The 22,536-nt window shown below is 44.2% G+C and overlaps 1 protein-coding gene across 18 annotated transcripts in view; it reads left to right on the top strand.

Annotated features, from left to right (window-relative positions):
• PTPRF (protein tyrosine phosphatase receptor type F) overlaps nucleotides 1-22,536 on the top strand; it is a 396,994-nt gene that overhangs the window by 268,863 nt on the left and 105,595 nt on the right. For all 18 annotated transcript variants that reach the window (XM_063344836.1, XM_063344839.1, XM_063344838.1 and 15 more), the window contains one exon: nucleotides 17,976-18,164. In XM_063344836.1, coding sequence (XP_063200906.1) covers nucleotides 17,976-18,164 — 189 coding nt within the window. The remainder of the gene's footprint in view (nucleotides 1-17,975; nucleotides 18,165-22,536) is intronic.

Genomic DNA, 22,536 nt, shown 5'->3' with positions numbered 1-22,536 from the left:
TTGCTCCCACCCCATGCTACCTAAGGTGTCATTGGTTTCATTTTATTTTAATTTTTTTTAGTAAGGATCATATTAATTTTGTTTTGCTTGCATAACCCGGACTGTTATCATCCGACTAATTACTCACACATTTTCCTTCAGACAGCAAATGGGAGAGATAAAACTGCAGCAGGTTTATGTGATTTCTGCTTATCAAATTACTGTAATTATTTGAAGAATGGCTTAAAATTGTATGGAGTAATGAATTTAATTATGAGTTTGCAGTGATGCCTTGTGCTGCATGTGGCTTGCAAATGGGCGAGTTTATGAGAAGCTCTTCTCAAAGCGGCAGCAGACAGGATTGCAGCACACTGCTTGCAAAGAGAGGCTCTGGCACCTCCATACCATGGCAAGGGAGGACAGGGCACGCTTTGCAGGTCAGCTTGACAAATTGTGCTCATCGTTCAACTGATCAGCTCACTTAGTCCAATTCTAATACAAATCCAGGCAAGACAAAGTGCCGGCAGCCTCCTGGTTGTGGCATGCAGCAGCCGGTTGGCTTTAGTCAATCTCCTCAACCCTGGGGCATGCAGGGGACCAGATTGCTGGCCCAGACCTCTGCACCTCCTCCTGTTTAGGAGATCAGCCTGCGGGTAGCTGTCAGCAAAGGCAGGTCAGGCAGTGCTGACAAACCTGTCTCACCAGAGCCACAGCCTGCTGCAACCTGCTCAAAACACTCAGAGTAGCGTTCGCCATCTCTCCGCTCTGCACTAGGAAGAGCAAATTTTTTCACAACTGGGAGATGCACAGGGATATGCCTGACCCCTGTGAGCAACGGAGGGCATACTCTGCTTCCAGGATGTCCCCGGGCCCTCAAATGCAATGAATTTCTTCCTGCCTGCTGGTACTTCTCTTTACACTTCTGCTTAGTTCCAGGTGCTTTAAAAAAATCGTGTTCTCCTACGCTCCACCAAAGGGCTCCATCCTCCATCTCCTCCATGGAGAGCTGAATGGCAGCTCTCCATTGCTGCAGTCATGGGGCCAGTTAAGCAGCTCAATGGAAGGAGACCCGCACATCCCTGTGGGCTGCTCCCTGCCTCTTGTGCACAGATGTGGAAACTTTGTGCTTCCTGCCAGTTGAGGTAGTGATGATATGTGAGATTTCAGTCTTTTTGTTTAGTTGACTAAGGTACAGACAGTAATGAGACAGCCAATTGTAGGAATACTGAGTTTTACAAGCAGATGTTTGGTACTGGACAATATTTTTTGTTTGTTTCTATTACATGCTGCTGGTATTTGATGTAGATGGTGTCACAGAAGAGGATACGTATGCTAGAGAGACTGGTCTGAAAAGGTACAAAGCCAGATGAAATGCCATCCCTTCAGAACAGGTTTGTTTCAGAAAGCAGGAGTGTGTTCCTGAGGGACAGGCTGGTAAAGGTGGACCGGGCCACCATTCACAGCAAAGCTGGATTGCAGAGAGAGGCATAGAGACAATGGAGTGAAGAAGCTTGTGTAGATTCATTTGGGCAGTGCAATAAAAGTGCAGCCAACACAGAATTGAGACTGGGTGTACGGGAAGTTGAAAAACTGATGGAATTTCAGATCTTCTGTGCTGTGGTGTTCTGAGATTCGTAAAGGACGACTGGATCGTGTGGTACAACCCAACTGCTACCTTGTTCTCTGTGGCATCCCTTATAACATGGTAGATAGTTCAGGCTTAACTAATTAGAATATCATATACGAAAGGCAAAAGAGTAAGTGGCCAAGGGCCATCCGATGTCTGGAACCTTTGCAAGGGTGAAATGCCTTAGAGATAATGTTAACAGATGGTTCATGATCTACAGTTCAATGATTAAGCTGTATCAATCGTGGAGATTTTTAAAATAAATAAATAAAGGTGGCTGCCATAAGAGGTTACCAAATTTTGAAAGTGCAAGCCTGCCCTAATTTAAGCTTTAGGCAAATCTGGCCTCGCGTGCAGAGAAAGCATTAGCAGTCAAAACCCTTTTCTTGACACTGGCATAAGGGAGCTTGTGTGCAGGATGGAGTCGTACGTGGTATTATGTCTGTCTAAATGCAAGGTCAAAGCAGATTCTAAATGGTATTGACTTTTAAAAGAGCTTGTCACAAGGCAGACATGAATTCTGCATAATCTCTGCAGTTTTATGTAAGTGAGGAAGCAGCAAGGTATGATGAGAGTGCCAAAGGAAATGTGGTTGTTGAAGCCGTAAACCAGGTGTAATTTTTGGCACTTTCCGTAACCCTGCTCAAGCCAGGAAGAAAGAAAAGCCCACTTTCATTTGGAAAACTCATAAAGATTTGTGTGACAAATGCTGTAATTGTTAGTATGTTGATGGTGGTCATAAATACAGTTGAGTGAGAAGAGGTTGCAGGGCGCAGCAGTTTGCCCTGAGTCTGGCTGGCTGTGACCCTGACCTCCAGCCGTAGAGGCAGTCCCTGTGGGCATCTCCAAGAAGAATGTGCTTTCTCCTGCCCATACTGACATGAACTATTTTCACAGTTCAACATGTGGGACAAGAGGAAGAGAATACCTTAAAAGCCACAGCATGAGATTTCATTACCCTTGGTGTTTTTAGCCTTTATAGCTACAAATGTTATTAAACGTCATAAAATTGTCCAGTTCTTTTAAGTTCAGCTACAGCACTTTTCCCCATTTCGTGCTTATATGAAGAAAGAAGACAGCCAAGCTTGTCTATGAAAAAATGAGAAAATAAGAATCATCTTGAATTCTTAAATGCAGTTTGAAAATGTGAAATAAAATTAGCAATAATATTTCGCACACAAAGCTGCCTTCAGGAGGGATCAGTATCAGAGCAAATAACGGTGGCTAATGTTTTCTTCTCTCAATCATTTTTAAAGGTCACTTCATGATCAAAATCTACTTGCTAATTTAATTTCTATTCTCAGTGTAAATGTAAGATGATGCTGTTTATTCTGTTTGCAGGTGATTTGCTGGGAAGAATCAACCTTTTGCTTTTGGTTCTCAGTGTGTCAAGGTCTGGGCCCAAAGTTTGTGCATTTGGCAGCCCAGCTTCACAGGCTGCTGGGGCCCTATTTCCCAAACCAGGGTTTCTCAGGTGTTTTAATCCAGGGGTTCTCTGATCTTTCTGAAAAAATGTGTAGACTATCCAGTGTAATGTTGTCTCATGGTACCAAATAAAAATTGTGTTTTCACTTGCTTCATTTATTTTGCTGTTTTCCTTGCTGCTTGCATGTGTGGGAAGCTGAACCTTTGTTTATTTGCTGTTCTGTAGCAGACCGGGGTTGTTCATGTGCCACAAGCTGAGGTGAGGCTTTCATGCTCTCCCTGCCTCATATCACCTTAGAGATTTCTTCTCCCCAACTCTTCCCATTCTTTTAGGATGTATTTCCATTCTTTTAGGATGCACCCTGCTGTCTCTAGGCAGGTGCAAACCCAGTGTATGTCCTGACTTGACTTCAGCAGAAAGAAAGGAGAAGAAAGCTAGGGAAAGAACTGCGCTGGAAAGCCATATTAGCCTTAGCTTGAGGAGTCAACAAACAGTATGAAACTTGGATTTTCAGCTCACATGGCAACATTCATGGTTTTGTTTGGGACATTCTCTCCTACTTTGTCATGAGGATTGATTTCCTCTGTACGAGCTCTGCTGAGATCTGCCTCCGGTCTGCTGTGGAGGAGATGTGGCGAAAATCCCAACGTCTAACTGTCTGCCGGACAGCCTCATCAGCAGTGTGCAAGCCTCGGGAGCAAAGAGCTCAGATTGCATGGGTCTGTGGTTTCCCTGACATTTCTGTCTCCTAGAGAAGCCCCTAAGATCTTCCTCCAGCTGCTGAGACACAGAGCCAGTCACAAGGAGACTGAGCGCTGTCTGGAGAAGACTGGGACTACATTGGTTTTCACAGATAGGATCAGGACCTATTTTGTCTTCCCATCAGGCAGGTCATGTGTCTAAAAACCACCTTCTGGAAGGAAAGAAGATGTTTTCCCAAGGAGTCTGAGGCCCTCGTGATCATCTCCAACATCAGAGACTGATTGTGCAGTATGTCTCCATCTGGCATTTTGTGTTGGTTGTCAGCTCAGCAAAGTGAGCCGCTGAGGTTCAGCCAATTCCACTTCCTTGGCAAGTTGTGTCCTCTTGCTTCCCAGGCGAGCTCGTGGTTTGGGCCCTGTCAGCTCTGAAAATCACAGCTATGTCTTCAGGGCCTCAGTAGAGTATGCCCTGCTGCAGGGTTTGCTGTTGACACTCTGAAAAGGGACGCATGGTCTTGTTTGTTTTGTGCGTGAAGGATGCCTACAACAGGAGTGCCAGCAGTTATTTTACTTTAAACACACACTGCCTCATAACTTTTCCTCTAGCTGAATAGTCCCGACACCAGTGGCCTATACATTGAGCTGAGGAAATAAAGATTCACAGTATCCTTATCTGCAAGGAGATACTTGCCTCTTACATCCCCTAGGAAAGACTTAGAGCGGCCTCTGCTTAGCAGAAAGTTTTCTTTCCTGTTAGTGGTTGCAGCTGGGAGCGCCATGCCTCATCTCTTGCTTGTAATTACATCAGTAGAGTATCCTGGGAGATGGTTAAATAGTCTTTTGTATATCAAATAAAGCCAGTGAACTTCACTGAAATCATTTAATGAAAACAATCCTGATTATCTGTATATACTGCCATGTGATATTTAAAAAGAACATCTTAAAGGGAAACGTGGAATTGTTTAAGGCCTCTAAAGACTAGAGTGCAGAGGCTATGCAGCAAATGCCTTGATAATCTAGGATCTGAAGTCGACTTTGAAAAAATTGTTTTTTTCACTGTTGTAAAACATGAGAGATTTTGATATGGTAGCTCGGATTTGATTCAGAACTTTCTTATTAACCGTTCTTCATGCACATCAAATTTTAGAGACTGAGCTAAAGGGCTTTGCACATCAAGGATGGAACTGACTCAAGGACAGAGCTATTAAGGTGTGTAATAATCAAGAGAGGAAAATTAATTGTCTTTAATTTGGCATAAATCCCAGGGACCATAACTTTGGGTTATTAGGAATTCAGGGCCTATTTCCAATTAGTTATACCCAAGCATGCTTGCGTTTCCAACTTTGGGAGTCTAATCTGTGAGCGCTTTAGCGCAGCGATCGTTGACATGCTAATAAAGGACAGTGCTGCCTGACCTCTCTGTGTGTGGTCGCTGCCAGCCGGTGTTTGCCTGGCAGTAAATCAAACCATGGTATTGCTTTATCGTTTCTGACACCTTGCAGTGAGCAGCTCAGTGCGTGTCAGCTGCTTGGGCAGTCTGCGCAGACGAAATCACCTGGGCTGTGCTGGAGCAGGTCAGAGTGGCTGCTGTGGCTTTTACATGCTTGTTAGTCTTTGAGCCTCCTCCTAAGACATCTGCTCCAGCAAAGCCAGGGTGTCTTCCCTTTAGGTGTATGAAATGTAAATATTGCAATTGTTATCTATACCGGAAAATCTGGTCTAACCTGAGCTGGGTTAAAGAAAGAGGCAGCAGCGGTTTCCAGAGTTGGCAGCAGCAGCGAAAGCACGTGTTGTGACTGCGTGGCTCGAAATGCAACGCCTCCGTGCTGACAACCTGGGAAAGTACTTGGGACTGCTGGGCCACGGTCTGCCAGCTACCCCTGCACGCACCTATAGAGCAGGGTGGAGGTGCCAAATCCTGCAACAGGCCTGGCTACTTTATATCCACCAGGGAACAGAAAACACAGTAACATCATCTTCATTGTAAAGCTCTCAGTTAAATATCTGAGAGTTTTAAGGAAAGGTGGGCTTTGAGAGTCGTGCAGGAGCAACCTCTTGCAAGCCAGGCTATGTGTATCTTGCATTGAAACACTAAAACAGGCCTGGCAGGAACACTCATAGCCGTGCGTATATGTGAGGGGCAGAAGGAAAGATGGTTCAGAGCAAGGGAGACAAAACAATCCATGCACCCAATTCCCCTGTAATTGTTTTCTGAGGCCTGCCAACCTCATGGTGCTTTAGCCCCTGTCTGTCGAATGCTGACTGCCAGTCAGTCAGTCAGGGATGGAACGAAACTTGCACAGGGCAAGAGCATGACATCCCCTCATAGCTGTTCTCAATTCTGTTTATCCTGCACCTTGACTGTATCGCATGAGAAGGTCCTGGAAAGTCCACAGTGGCTACCTTTTTTCCCCCTTTTCTGTGATTTCCAATTTGAAAAAGAAATAAGGAAACCTCAGCAGTTATTGCGGGGACTGCTCCTCCCAACCACTAGTGTGTGGAGCTAGTGCAGGAATCTTCCTAAAGAAACGCTGAATTACATTGCAGTGGAAAAATAGCAGATTGTCTTTAAAACTTCAAGGCCAACTATTTTCCATTGTCAAGAGTGGAAAAATACTTTTAAAGCTTTCCTTAAGTTAATTTTCCAGCGTAGTGAAGCTGAAGCTTGCCAAATCCAAGTGTCTGTTTAGCTTTCTTGGTCTGTATCTGGTAGATGTAATGTTTCAGGGGAAAAGGTAGGGACCGCATTTAAGGAAAACACAACCTCCCATCTGGGAAGGAGGAGTCCCGTGCTACCAAGCTCTGCAGCCCTCCCCTGTGCCAAGGAAGAGGGGTGGGGAAACCCACAAATTCTGTAGTTGTCATTTGATAAAATGAACCTTTGACTAACAGCAAATACATCTACTCTTAGGGAATGCATTTTCCTTGAACAGCAAAGGAATTTCAGCTGATCTCCTGCATTTGGTTTATATTAAGATGAGTACCACAGGAGCCAAAAGGTGCCATTTTTTTATCTACTTGGCCTTGATATGGTTTCACTGCCAGCTTTCCATTTATCTGTTGCATGCTCTTTAATTCATGAGGGCCTGCACTGGGGATTTGTTTAAAGCCTTGGCTGAAATTGTCAGCCACTCCTTTTATTGCACATCTTTCTGAAAAGATGGGTGTTGTGGCAAAGCAGTAAATAGGATATTGAGCCTTTGCAACACTTGCTATCTGTAAAAAGAAGAGTATGCCCTCTGTTAAACTCTGATCAATTACATCATCCTGGCATTAAAAACCATCACTTGTCTGGGAACAATGTCTTATTTGTGTTTGCATATAGCCATTGGCTTTTGCCGGGGGCCTTTCTGTTTCATATGGTCTCTGAAAGACTGTTAAGGTAACCAGAGTCTCCATCTAAAGTGATGTTGGAGCCAGTTCAATTAATGGATCTTCTAGAAAGTGATGGCTTAATATAAGACATAAAACTCAAAGTAAGAGAATATTTCTGTCCCTGGTCAAGTCTTGCTGTGATTTTCCCCTTCATAAAAAGGCACTTCCCCACCAAGTAAATAAAGTCACTTTCGCAGTATCTCAAGATGTTTTCTGTGATAGAGTATTTTGAAACTTCTGAATGGAAAGCAGTGATTTGCCATATCAATGATCTTTCTGGAGTTCAGATTAAATTAAAGCCCTTCTTATGATTTTCAAGTGATTTCCGTGCCTGCAGACCCTCTGTGTCTGAGCTAGCTGCAATAGAACAAGTGCATTGAAACTTCACATTTATTGTTTCACTTGAAAGTAGACTTTCTCTGAGAAAAGGTACATGAGAAACTTTCATAAGAGTCACAGAGGTACCTGATGTCAATATGTGAATATGTTCTGAAATGTTATTTTCTTTTTTAATTCTATAAAGAAATAATGCCTTGAACTAGGCATTTATTTTGTGTTTTACTATATTGGTCTTTACTGGGACTGGTTTTGTATACTAGCTTTGCTAACTAATTAAAAATATTTTTATATAATTTCTGAGTATTTCCTCAAAACACAGATCACTACAATTATGGAAATGGCAGATGTAACCACATGCATGAGAATTTTTTGAGAGTGGTAGGAAAGGATGCTGCTGGAGAAAAGGCGTAGGGTGAGGGAGGAGGCAATACGGGGAGGTGGAGAGCAGAGCAGGCTGTTGAGGACCAGGGCTGGTACTTTTCAGCTTTTTTGCTGCAGAGGAGCCTTGTTTTTGTAAGAATTGTGTTTGTCCTCCTTTCCCACGCCCACATGCTTTGATTGCTAGCTTTGGGATTCAAACTCTCACGGCATCACAGAGCCACTCCATCCCATAGCTTGGCAATTTTGGAAGTTGCCTTCAAGTTTCAGTTTAGTCTTTGAGATCAGAGAGCAAAGAGGTGTTTCGGGAGGGTGTTCTTCCAGGGGGGGACTCTTTGTTTTCCTTTTGAAGCACAGACAGTTTGTGAACGCCAGAACTGGAGCATATTTGTGCTTTCTGTAATGACTCTCTAGCTCCTCCCCCGTACAATCTTAAATTTCAATTTCCAAGCTAATATTTCCAGAATATTTAAAATGTTCTCAAGAGTTTTTGTTTGGGGGTTTTGGGAGGGTGAGAGACAGACAAAAGGGAGTTCTTTTTCTCTCTCAGGTAATATCGCAGTGATTATCCTTAAAAAGTCAACAGTCATTGCTCTTCCCTGTTTTCTGAATACCTTCCTTTTTCAGTAGCTTGGATGCAAGGAAAGGCAGTGCCTTTTCTTTCTCATGTTGGAACAATTGCTAGAAAAGAAGACTTTTTCAGCAGGTTATTTTGTCAAAATATACAAGTATTTTCCATCCCTAATCTTAAAGTTTTTGCTTGAGAGTTGATAGCCACCGTTGCTTTGACAGGCTGTGATGTTCCCCTACAGGAAGAGAAGTCACTGGATTGGCAATGATGCAGACAGGCTGCAGGAGCTAAATAGAAATCAGATTTTAGCACGATCTAGCCCTTTCAGTAGGAGTTTAAGTGACCGAAACTCTTGCATTCTGGCCTGTGAAGTGGAAATGAACAGATTTAGTATTCCAGCTGAGTGGCAGCAGGAATGCTTCACTTTAATCTGAAACTCGATGTTAGAAAGCGTGGGAGAGCTCTGCTGTCAGATTAACTCAGTTCTCGCGCGTTTTTTCCTGCACTGAGCTGCAACCAAACATACATGGATCAAAAGTCAAATGCTCCATTAATTTAAGTACATGTTGTATTTAATGGCATATGGAAATGCATTATTGATTGTACATCTTAAAAATGAAAATCTCTATGCTAATAGCATATCACATCAGTGCAGGTGAAGTAGTATGGAAAATGCAGAGGATTAATAAATGACTTAGAATACAAGGCAGAGCTACTTCCATGCTTTTCTCTGAAAAGATTAAAGTTTTGGGTATGTTTTAGTGGGAGTGTGTTTATATATTCTGTCATGAGGAAACGTGCAATGGCAATAGTTATGTTGTATTTCTCAGTATAAAATATTAAAAAGAAACAATGGTTTGAAAACAGTCTACAGGCAGCTATATTCAACAGTTGGTACCGACAAATGGCACAGTCCTGCCTGAAAGCACAGCATGGCCTTCTTTTACTGTTCCTTTACTACGGAGTCTTAATAGCTGGCTGCAAAACGTTTCTCAATTCATTGTGTTTAAAGAACTTTTGTGAGTTTTTTCAATGCATGCTTCCAGCTGATGAGGTTTTTTGTAATAGCTGTTGAAAGCGTCTAGGCTTATTTATCAGCTGTTGCATATGACCCAGAAAACTCTATTTTTACCTACTTGAAATTATGCTGTAATTTTGGAGGAGGAAAAAAGAATAAATTATTTTTTTCTCCCCGAACAAGAGTTAAAAAGGAACGCTTGCTCAGGCATGGAATCTTGCAGATATGATCTGTTTTACTTGTGTGTAAGCTCTTCCTCACCCACATTCTTGACATTTCTTGCTGTAGTTTCTGCTGTGCTATACTCTGAACCCTTAAATAACTTTCAGTGCTATACAATCTAAGCCCTTTTCAGTACTTCATTAACATGAGCAACTAGTTTGTCTAGTCTGTCACGAAAAAGCTTGTTTTAATGTGTCTTTGGCTTTGAGTTGCCTGTGGACATTGCTCTACGTTCATGCCAGAATAGTGGGCTTGGATTCGGAGCAGGAGGTCTAGGGTGGTCCTCGCCTCTTAAGAGGCTTCGCATCACACCTCCCACCACTCTATGAGGCTGTGTCATCAGCTTGGAGAGAGCTGCCCTGTGGCACAGAGCTTGTTTAGGTATGATTTAGGTTGTTCTGGTATGATCTTCTCAAGTTTTTTGACTCTTTTAGATATACTGGGCCTCAGTCTTGTAAAAACTTGAGTTTAGGACCAAGACTGCAAATGTGACTGTCATTGTAAGGAAGCCAGAATGGAAAGCAAGAAGAGGTAGCCAGGGTGACTTGAAGGATGATGTGGTAGTAGGGGTTTCATAAATGCTGTCTCAGACTGTTGCAATCTAATCTGATAAAGGTGTAAATAATTGTTTCCGTCCAGGATGGGTTGAGGTCTCCTAGTTAACAGCAGACTTCACAGCTAACACATACTGAGCAGAAGTTGTTATTACTTAGGAAGATCCCTAAACTAAGAAGTGAAATAGTGTGTTGTAGGTACAAACCTTTAATTTGCTGAAGTTTGTGACTGAATACTTACTTCTGGTCTGCTCTGAGTCAGCTTCAGCAGCTGTTAATCATCTTTGTGTTGCTCTCCGTCAAGCACAGGTCACAAGCTGTTATCTGTGAAAGAGAGAGAGGAATTGCCTGTTCACTACTAAAGCTGTGGCTAGATTCAGCTGTCTGAGCAGGTCTTGCAGTGCTTATGAAGACCCTGGATCAGAAGACTACAAGGCCATGGTAGTTGAAGTGCATTAGGGGACAGCCATGCTGGAGAGTGACAACTGTTGCCTCCATCAGTGCTTCTAGAGCTGTGGCTCTTCTCTGTGTCCCAGCCTGAATCTAGACTAGATTGGTTACCCTGTGAGAAGCTTAGAGCTAGCTATGGCAGATGTTGGGCGATGTCTGGTGTATCCTGGAGGGCTTTGGTAGTGACATGCTGCAGTGCTTCTCAAAGGGAAGGAGGATGTATTTCCTAATGGAGGACTAGCCCTGCATCTGTGGCACCACCTTTTATCCTGGCCAGTTCCTTGGGGCTGGTCGAGAGGCGTCATGAGGCCCAAAGGAAGGTTGTTTGGATAATGACGGCATCTCTAAGGGCTGGGAGAAACAATTTGTTTCATCCCATTGGGATGCAGTGCCCCCTCAGGCTTGGAGAACCAAGTTGCAACCTGGGTGGGAGGGAGCAGTGGGTGCCAGTGCCCAGTGAATGCAGGGTGCTCAGCCCTGGGGAGGTGACACGGTGCTGCAGTGACTGTGAGTTACCTTACCACTGCACACGTGGGAGCATGGTGAGAAGCAGTGTTGGGACTTGACAGGAGCACTGGCTGAATCCACGTCGGAAACAGTTGGGAGGCGCTGCTGTGTCTTGCTCTTGGGAGCACTCGCCTCTCTGCAAAGCCATCCTGCTCCCCCTCCTAGATAAACAGGTGCTCGGGAATGGCCAGCTGTGCTACAGAGAGGTATCGATGGCTTGTAAATGGAGATAATTGCTGTCCAGCCACAAAAGGACAACGTTAGCAGCGCCCTTCTGGCACTTGAAGGGTAGCACTGTCTCCATCACATGTTTTATGGACTCATAACCTCTCAAATGAGCGGGTCCTGTGAGCTCCCACGCCGTGAGCCCCCGGGGCGGGAATCTGCCTGACAGTTTATCCTCTTCTGCCTTGTCTAGTCTCGTATTTTCTTGAATTTTCCTTACAGTACTTTCTTTGTTTTGGACTGACTCAGATTCTCTCTTTTGTGAACTGTTTTGCTGCTGCTGCTGCTGTGATCTTTCTAAGAGATAGCAAAATACTTTGTTTACTGTAAGCTCTTGTGCAGTAATTCATGTGGTTACACCGTGACACAGAGAAGTCCTTCTGGAGCTCATTTCCACACCCACCCATTCATCTGTGCCCTTCTCCCCATTTTCGGCAGCCAGCTTCAGCATGTCACGTTGGTGTGATGTCATACAAAACCGGCAGATTTGTCATTAAAAGCCTTGTCATCAATAGATGACTGTTTGTATTTTCTGCCTGCCTGAAACTGTTTTATACTTGCTAACCCACTAATTAAGACTTTGCTGCCTTTGAAACAGGTTAGTTTCACTGCCCCACCTTTTCCTTAGGCAATTACGAGGCAGTGCCAATGTCGATGGGGCATTCATTAACCTGCATGAGACTTGGCTCCGGCAGTGAGCACACTCGAAGGCACTGCTTCTCCCGCCGCTCCCCACATGGGTGGTAGCCCGACACTGGGCAGCCTTTGGAGACCACAAATTTGGATAATATTTTTGGTGGACCTCTTAGGGGGCGTTTGTAAAAAGAAGGGTGCAGGAAGAGAGCGTTGCCTCAAAATGGCTGATAAAATGTTCTTTGTGCAGCTTCAGGTGAACCTGGACAGAGCGGTGTCAGGGTTTTCTTATTATGTGAAATGATGCTGTTCTTCTGGGCCGCTGGATTGCTCGACTGCTTTGGATTGTCTTGCGGTAATTGAATAGCCGCGCTGTGTAACCTGTGCTGAAGGAATTAGGGCTGTTTATTCAGCAAATAGATGTCCTGGTTTGTGGTGTGCTTGCGATCTTACTGGCTTGCATCTTTCACTAGTTAATATTGCCAACTACCTAAGCTGTCCTCCTTGCACTGATAATTTTGCATTTGCTAATGCCTTTCAGTGTCTCAAAGGAAGATTTGGAAGCTTGTAAAATTTGTAAAGTAATTCCGTTGATCCACCAAATATGAGTCCGACGGTAGACAAGGGTTACCCCTGCAACTTCCTTTGTTATATTGCATCAAACCACTACCTCTTACCAGGATCAGTTCAGCCCTGGTGACCTGAACTTGGTGAGATTCCAGCCTGCCTCACTGAATAGGTAGGGAACATGGGAAATAGCTTTTGATACATGTACCCTGCTCCAGTGCAATGCTGACCACAGTCAAACACATTTATCGGAGATCTCTCTGCCCTCAATCCATTTCCTGGCTTGTCCCTAGCACCACACGCTCCTGAGTGGCTTCAGATAGCTGGCAGAATTGAAAACAAAGCAGCTTTGTGTTTTAATCATCCCTACTGAGCCCCTAAAATTGATGTTGGGCTGGAAGTTCTTCAGCTGACGCAGGCTGGCAGGAGCCAGTGGCCCAGATCAACTGTTTCCAGCCCTGTGTGGGGATAAGGCCCAATGTCTCACTTGAAATGAGTTGAGAACACCCCTTCCAGTGGTGCGGTGGGTTGGATAGATTGTAAGAGATTTAACCTCACAGCTATAGCTGTAATGTATAGAAAAGCTACTTTTTGTTATTTCCAAATTCTATTTGGTATCATTTTTTTTCCTCTCCCTCAGCAGTCTGAACAATTGGACTGAAGTGACTACACAGGCCTGGCTTTTATAGGAAGAGGAATATGACACATGACTCCCACAAACGTGTTTATAGGTTTCACTATCATTTCTAAAATACTGTTTCCTACGTTGACACAGAGGAAGTTCACAATAGTAGGGGGAAAGTTTTACATGTGCCAAGTCATGATATGACCCCCAAAACACAATTGCACAGCTACAAGACCAGTGAGTGCTGTATGGTGTTTGTGGTAGTAGGAACCTGATACCTAACCCCTCCAACTTTTCTGTTCTGTGAGAAATTACAAGTTTTGCGTTTTATCCTGGGGGTAATCCTGCAGGATTCAGTCATCAACAGCTGTGCTCACCGCAGATTCCTCTGCAGGCCTTTTCTGTAAGCAGCTGTTATCCACATACCGTTCCATGCTGGGGCTGATCCGTGCCTCTTGTAAGACATAAATTGCGATTGCCTCCATGTTCCTTATCATCACTTGATATTTGGAGTGATGCAGAAAATAAGGACGCCCCAAGGGGTATGTGTCTCACGGCAGCATCCTCAAGATAGGTGGTTTTCTGGGGAGCTGGTGAATGAGCTATGTAATTGCAGCTGCTCTGAAGGAGGTCTCAGCTCTGGTTTGGGGCTGTGGGAAAGGTTTCTTACCTTAGCTTTTCCCTTAAAGATGGTAAATGTGTGTCACAAAAGAGCTGTAAGAGAAGGGAGGTTAGATTTCTGTCACCTCAGAAAGGAGATTAGCAAAGGGAGCTGTCAAGTGAGCATGAGATATCCTCTGCACATGCTGTCATGCTAGACGCCAGAGGGACATTCCTGGCTCCTTGGTGACTGCTGCTAGCAAGACCTCAGCCTGGTCATGGATTTTCTGAGTTTCAGTTTGTAATTGCAAAACCCACTCTTTTTTTCTCTCTCTCACTGTTTCCTTCTCCTTTCCTTCTGCTTCTCTCTCCTCTTCCTGCTCTCCTGTCATTCCCACTTCTGCTGCTGTAGTCCATGGAGGGATTTAGAGCTTGCAATGCCAGAAACCCTCCTGCTTGTGCCTAGATTTTGCTTGCTCTTACCTAATGCCTGCCTGAGATACATGGTTTCTGAAAGTATCTGAAACCCAGAAAGAGTAAGTTGTTTAGATAGTCTGCACTTGAAAGCAGATTCATAGCCTGTTTTAACGTGTATTAAAAGCACACTAGCTACCCTTGAATAAAACCAAGTGCTGACAAACTCATTTTCTAGAATAAGGGTATCCACATATTGGCATGAATAGGAGGATAGCTGTTACTGATGAGCTCCGTGTGCGGACAAGTTAGTACAGCTAGCAAGGGCTGAAAGGAGCCGAGGCATGACTGAGCCTCATAATTAGACCTAGATTAGACTTTTGCCAGAGGGGAAGGCAAGGCAAGAACAGCTCTGAACTCCTATCGTCGCCTGTAGTGTTAGAACACAGAGACATCCCTTGCTGTCCCAGTGAAGTCAGCAACATCAAGCTGGGCTGGAACGAAGCCCCATTATCTCTACAGGAGCATTGCCAACAGGGCAGGTGCGGGCCTGTGCCGAGCTGTGCTCTGTGGTGTGACCAACTCTGTTTTCTCCACAGCCACTCTTCTCCAGGAGGGTTCAGGGGGTGCCAGAGCCACACAGTACCAGGGGAGGACCTGCAGTAGTTGAGTCCCCCATTTCATGATGGTATGGGCACCTGAGGCCCTTGGATCACCTCCGGAGAAGGTGCTTATCCTCCCCTTGATCTTGAGCCTCAGACAGTGTGACCTTGGCCCACTGCAGGTCCCCTAGAGTTACCTCAGAACTAATAGCAAGTGAACCCCAGCCTCCCTGTGTCCGAGGTGCCATCAGAGACCAGTTGTCACATTTCCCCTGGCATCTCATCACACAGTGATGTGACCTGGGACTGCAGCCTCCTGGAGACACACTGCTGCTCTTAAACGCCAATGTTGCTTCCATGTTTGATTGACAAGGGATCAAACAAGTCCTTGCTGCCTGTGCACATCTGTAGATGCAGGCATGCCAGCGCTGCTTGCTTGAGTTTTGGTGGTGATGTGGCCATAGCAGATAGGCAGGTTTCAGTCTCCAGGCGTGTGTGGGAGCTGGGCTGTACCAGTACCAATGCTAGCCCAGGGAACGTGCGGTGGCTCTGACTACACAGCATGCACTGGTTCTCTACTGCTGTCATTTGCCACTATAGTTTTGGGGCTTGTGTGCAGTTAAGAGGGAAAAGCCTGTGCACCACCTGAGCCTTGCACACCTGCCTGTGCCTGTCTGTGTCCAGCTCAGCACAGGGAATGGGGGTCAACACATGGTGGTCACCTGTGCCCTCTGTGCAGGTGTTGAGTGCCCAGCATTCCCGTCTGGGCTCCATAATGGCTTGAGCTTGCAGGGGGTGCATGGTATGGGAGCGGAGCTGTATGTCTCTTTGGAGTCCAGAAAAGGTTTAATCTAAGATTTCTAGTATGGCGGAGGTGGCTTTGCTGCCAGGTCTTTGTAATCTCTCTGTTGTACCCAGTGAAGTCAAGGTTAGATTATATTCACAAACTGCTAATTTTGATTGCACCTCCAGTGCAGCAGGCTGGTCACGTGCCTGTGGGTCAGGCACTGTGAAGGATTTTCTGATCTCTGTCGTGTCTGTGGGCAAAGGATCATTGCAGATGGGAAGAGATTTCTTGCACAAATGCTGGTTTCAGATTTGCTTTTAGCTGTGTGCTAAGCCTCCACACAGACTTTGGACGAAGTTAACTGGGTGATACTTAGCTCAGTGCATTCTTTGTAAAATCTTGAACAAACCGGAAAAGATTGTCAATGGTAATCATGGTGATTAGATCACTTTAGGGTTTCAGCCTCCCCAGAGTAAACATCTGCTTTCAATACCATAAATAGCAAGGTGCCGCACTTTAGGAGGCAAACTTGGCCTTGATCCAAGGGAATGTCACTGTTTACCATTTTTCCTATGTATCTTCCTCTGGTTTTCAATCTACACCATGCTGTACTTCTGTGTATACCCTTCTTTAGTTTCTTTTCAGCCATGTAGGAGTATGCATTGTGGTTGCTCAGTATTGAGTGCTTCTGTTGCTTGTTATTGAATGCTAGCTCTGGTGTCATTCCAGTTAAGCTCTATGTACCTTTTGTCTTTGAAAATCAATGGAGAGCAAATTTAAAAAGCACTAGTTTTCATGGTACCTTTCATTTAAAAAAAAAAATTCCATTTATGTTTGTTCATGGTGAGAGAGGTTTCGAGGGAGGCCGGTCTGGGAGACAAAATGTGGTTGTTGCTTTTAATAAGCATCAGGAACCCTTTTTTCCTTGGATGCTTCATAGACACTCTCATCTAAACAGAAAAACAGTATTTCAGGGCATTGTTTTGTTTACAGCAGATGTTGGCCTTGTGCTACAGTCTTGATTTGCAAACAAATCAACGGTCTTGGGAATTCTCCTGAGATCTTAGGGAGAAATATGTAAAATTGGCCACCACGGGCTGTGTCTGTGCTGCCAGGTGTGGCAGTACAGGTAGAAGGAAGCACCTGAGGTGGCCTATTCCTGTTGGGAGTGAGGGGTACGGTTCCAGATGTGTGATGATAGCAGGAAAAATCAGATTGCAGCAAGTTCAGACTCCTCTGGGACTTGGGAAGATGCTGAGATCTTGTTTGTTTAAACACTGCAGTGAGCTGGGAGCCCTGCAGAATTGGATTTGCCAAAGAAGAAGGTTTGCCTAAGTTCCCTTAAAACAAGGAAAAAAAGAAACATACTGAAAATAATTGAGTTTCTGGTGCTTTAAAGGCTTCTTAATGTTCTTCAAGTTCTTTTTTTCTACAAAAATATGTCCTTTTGATTGCAGTTCAGGCTTAGCAGAGTACAGTACATCTTGCCACAGAATGAGTAAATGAGCTCTGTTCTGCAGCTGCTATTGAATGACGATGTTGGAGCATGCCTTGGCTTATCAGTGAAGGCTGCCTAATGTATTCCACCCAGCCTACCTGAGCGCTCTGCAGCAGCAAACCCAATTAACTCTTTTCATACCTGCTGTATGAATGGTTTTAGCAGTTACAAGGGTGCTTTGTTTCATAGTATTTCAGTAAAGACATGCCAGAGCATGCACTGGTCGTTTCATACACACCTCTCTTGCTCTGTGCAGCCCAGAAAATGCACCAGGAGCTTGCCACCGCACAGTCTGGTGAGGCGGCTCATGAGCAGAATGTGGCTCATTAGCTTTACATTCATTATTTTCTAAAAGCCTTCTGAATCAGATTTCGGGGCATGAGAAAGAGATTTACAGTCTATCCTACCAGTGTGACAGAATGTTCCTAGTCAAAAAAAGAGAAAATGGGCCTCTCTGGACCATTCTGAGGGGTTTTATTGTTTAGCTGTTGTTTTTCAAGATGCCTCAAACTATTTGGCTTTGTGTTTGTCTGTTATCTTCAACTGAGTCCTCCCACAAAAAGGCAAATACCTGCTTTTACTGAATTATTAACAACAATAGATGGAGCTTACGTATCAATGAAAATTATGGACGTTTCCCAAGGCAGTTGATTTAAACGGAGTTAAATTTAGTGGAAGCTTCTATTGGTGTAATGAATGCTCATTATAGAGCCTAATGTGCTTTAAGGGCTTGAAAACCTTCTCAGTAGGGAAGTCAGGCTGCTGTTTTCCAGCAGAGGCACAGATGCTGTACCACGGCACTGCTGTCACTACAACCGTATCCTGTTGCTACCCCTGAACATTTCTCTTTAACCTTGTGTGTTTTTTCCTCTTGCAGAAGACCACCTCCCAGCTGGCTTCCCGACCATTGACATGGGTCCGCAGCTAAAGGTGGTGGAAAAGGCTCGCACAGCCACAATGCTCTGTGCTGCCAGCGGTAACCCTGATCCTGAAATCTCCTGGTTTAAGGACTTCCTGCCTGTTGACACTGCAACTAGCAATGGGCGAATCAAGCAGCTCCGCTCGGGTAAGGTAGCAAAGCAAGTAAGCCTTCCCTGCCTTCTCACTCTTTCTCCCTTTTCTCTATATTTGCTGCTATTATTTTTTCCCTGTGATGCTAAATGCAATTCGAAACCCAAATGTCAGTTTGATTTGAGCTTGTTTCTTTTGCAATACAAAAACAGTTTTGGAGATGTTCCTCTCTGGCAGGATACCATGGCTTATTAAAAGGAGACTTTAGCGTGGACGTGCCTTTTGGAACATCACCTGGATTCCTTCTTCGGTAGACCGTCTTGACATTGCCCAAATCCTTGGTAGGCTCAGACATTCCTCTACCAACTCAACACGCCTCAGAAACTTTTAATGGGAGCACAGTGAAAATCACAGGACAGCAAAGCACAGGACAATGAGATACTGGTTGAGATTTTACAATCGGTGGCCACGTACCACTTCACTCCTTACATAGACTCTGCAAGACAGTGCTCTGCTTTCTGTTGAGATCTTTATCATTCTTGCTATGTGACACCACAAGAATAAAGAAAAATCCAAGCAGCAGCAATTCTATGGATTTTGAAGGAAGGTGGACACAGTTTTGAAATACACCATTTCTTTTTTATTTTTTTGTTTGATAAGCCAGATACTAGCCTTTGAAATACAGACGGTTAGTCCTTGTGGGTGTCTGAGAATGCACTCATTTTAGCAAGTAACCCTTGTTTTTTTGCTGCACTGTTCTGTCTCCCAGGACTGTAAGGCCCATTAGAGAATTAAGGAAAATAAAACGTTACTTTATTCACTGTTAAAGTGCAGCTCCCCAGCGTGAATTGCAGTGGCTGTTTAACAATGCACAGCAACACTACACAGCAGTTTTAATCTGGGGGAAAAAAGCCCACAGTACCCTACAGGAAGTACAGAAGGGAACAGATCTGGAACAACTTTGGTCTAGGAAGGTCTCACACTTAAATAAGAGGCAGACTGCCTTGCCTGGCCATGATGTATCTCTGGGAACTCAAAAGCCATTTGTTATGAGTGCTGCTGCCAGGGCAACACCATCTTCCTCCTAGCAAGGTGAACGTCTTGACACATTTCCCCATAGCAGGAGCCCTCTGCAAAAATATGATGATGCTTGGATGATAAGAAGTAGGCTTGTACTTGGGGGAGTGGGTAATGAGACATCACTCTCATCAAAAATAGAACCCAGCCTGACACTCCTGATCCCACCTTGATGTACCAGTGAGCACTAATTATACTAATGCATTTATAGCTTATGAAATTTCCTGGTGACCTTTAGCTTATCTCCCCCACAACATGGTTTAATCTTGATCTGTTTGTGCTGAAAGAAAATATCACACTTGTTAATTATTCTGAGAAGCTTTAGGAAGCAGCAATAGGAAAGTGCACATGGATGTGTTTCACTTGATGGCTGACTAAATCAGCATCAGAAATTACCATAAATGAGCAGCAAGGCAGCTCCTGATGCACTTGCTGTACATTCTGCAGCCTCCTTTTCACAGGCACTTGGCTGCCTCTTTACCAGCTGCTTCACAAGTTGAGTGAGATAGAAAGTTTAAAAACAAACTAGTAAACCCTGTCACAGTGTCCAAGTTTTGCTTCCTATTCGCTGTTCTTGAGCAACATCTCAATTGAATATTTCACCTGGGATTCAAACTCTGGAGCTGGCTGCTTGCTGAAGACACAGTAATTACCAAGGGAGGTGTCAAGGGAACCTTTTAGAAATCAATGAGCAGCACACGTCCTCAGACTCGCAAAAGAAATTGATTAGCTCTCTAATGTAGTAAGGGAGGTTTCCACAGTTCAATGCAAACGACTTCCAAATACGAGTGAAGTTTTATTTTCAGGGACCTGGTGATAGGATGCCAGGGTTCACCAAGGCTCTGCTCCACCCTGGCATGAGTGAGTGGAGAGCAAAAAGTTGACCACTTCTCACGGGCCAGAGATTCAACCCTGCTCACATTTGTGGCTTTTTCCTATATTTGTAGTTGATATAAAGTAGGGCCCGCACTTTGAAGTGCCTGACTTACCTGACTGCAGTCACCCTGTGTGAGCAATGTGATGGGTTAGGCAGTCTCTGATCCATTCTGCAAGGTGCTAATTGAGCTCTCCAGCACCACACCATAGTGGGGCAGAGTTGTTTTTCAAAGAAGAGTATTTAAATAGATACCTCATTATATGGGAGAGTTTAATAGTTTGCAAAGTCTCTGCTCCATTAAGATCATATCTTACAGCCAGCCTGGCATATCTGCATGAATGTCAGTTTATACTATCTCAATCTAAATATACGCTCATTTAATTTCATTTAATTAAAACCCAATAAAAGCTAGACAGATGTAATATAGTTAAAATAGCTACAGCACGGTGTGAGCCCAATATTGCATATATAGAGTGTCTGACCTTCAGCGAGTACATAATATATTATTATTCAGTTGTACTAAATATAGGTCATAAAGGTCAAAGCAGCTTTGGAGTCTGACTTAGAGAAGGGGTTGAGGGATGATTTCATTTCTTCAGGTTCCTAATGTGGAATAAATAGCTAGAGGTAAAGAAGCAGCATGTTTGGGAAAGGTGCTCTCTTTTGACACTCACAGTTATGTGGGCTGGCAGTGCTCTGGGGGCTTCAGGCAGGTCTTTGAACTTGCATGCAGTCAGATCATGTGCCCAAGGGGGCTCCGAACATTAGTTTCTAGAGGTCTGTTCATCTTCTGTCAAGGTGCGAGAGAGTTTGTGGTTTAAAACAACCAAGCCGTCATCTTAGGCTTTTTTAACCCCAGACGACTGGTGTCTTTGTCAGGAGAAAATACAGAGTTTATAAATCTTCCCTGTGTCCTACTATCCCTCATTTACTAATTACATCTATATGTGTGTATATGCATTTTTCTCATTAAACCTTCTGACAGTTAGCATAACTCTGCATTTAGAGGGCTTTTTTCCCCCCTTTCTCCTCAATACATAGATCTTTCCTTCCGAGTAATGCTTAATGTTTTAAAGTCCAGCTCTTGGGTAGTTTTGCCAGTACGTGTTGGGCTAATTGCTCTAGAGATGAGAACACAAATAAATACAGGTTTTCATCTCCATTATCACAGATCAAGGCAAAAGCAAGGTCTCTGACTCATGATGGTTGTAGCAAAATTCTCCTTTGCTCTTCTTGCTAATACTTCCCACCTCTTGTGGAGAGGCTGCTTTTCTGCAAATGCAGTGACTCGGGACAACTCCCTGTTCTCCCCCAGGCTGTATGGCTTCAGTCATTGCCTCCCGGTCATTGACACAGGATCTAAGGCTGGCGGTAGGCTGGCAAACCTCCCCAGCATGCTAACTCATTTAAAACCTGTTTGGCTGAACTGATTTTAAAACTCTCTGGGCGCTGTAGTATTGCGGGCGATGTACATATGAGTTCTGGCAGCAAGGGTCAGTGCTATACTTCTAACCGTGTTTTAAAATTAGTTGATGATGCGGGTGGAAGCTTTCTCAATATAGATCAGATTGTACTGATGCTTCCCAGTTCTTCCGGAAAGATTCTTGGATTGCAAGCTCCTGAAAACTTCAAAGCCACTCTGATGGTATTCATACTCTCAAAGCTTTTGGATGCTTCCTGTGAGTTTCATAGTTGAAGAATTGCTCTTTCACCTGGCTCTTCAGAAAACTTAAGAACAAAATGTCAAATTAGAATAAATAAATATTCTGAATGTTGACATACAGGTACCTTGGCCATGTAAGGAAACTCCAGAAATTCGGGGAGCCTTGTCATCTTTCATCTCATAAAGAACTTGGTCTCAGAAGAAGTACCACTCTCTGTTAATCACCAACAATTAACAGAGTTATGGAACCATGCCCTAGACCCTGGTGTGTCTTTCAGGCAATTAACTGCAAGTAAAGTGTTAGAGAGAGCTCTGCAGGTGACTTCAGTTACTCTGGAAAAGTGTAGGTGCCTCTAACAAAGAAGCAATGGGAGCCGACTCATCAGATCACCTTGCTGCATTTATGCTCTCAGATTTACCAGCAAGTATTTTCATTTTAGTCTTGATCCTATAGGTAGAACCACTACTTATTCGGAAATAAAAAGTGCACAGAACAAACTTGCAAAATGAGGTGGTGACTGTCCCTGTGAAATGGCAGTGATGACCATATCCTGCTTCACTGGTGATAGCCAGCGATCAGTACCCAGCAGAAGACATTCAGCTTCTGGCAAGAAACTGGTTTGAGTCTAGACATCAGGTGGGCGTCAACTTGGGACAAGATGTATAAGAACAGCCCCAAAAATCAGGATTGGGGAGTATTATCCAGAAGGATCAGGAAACCAGGACAAGGATGGATGCTTTCTCAGAAAGGACTGACTGGATGAGGGTTGAAGTAATATTGTGGCCAACCAGTTGGCAGCTGAAGTTTTA

Source organism: Chroicocephalus ridibundus, chromosome 8 (assembly GCF_963924245.1).
Source record: "Chroicocephalus ridibundus chromosome 8, bChrRid1.1, whole genome shotgun sequence".
NCBI classification, from domain to species: domain Eukaryota; kingdom Metazoa; phylum Chordata; class Aves; order Charadriiformes; family Laridae; genus Chroicocephalus; species Chroicocephalus ridibundus.
Note: the sequence above shows the minus strand (reverse complement) of the source record. Positions and strands in the feature narration are given on the sequence as shown.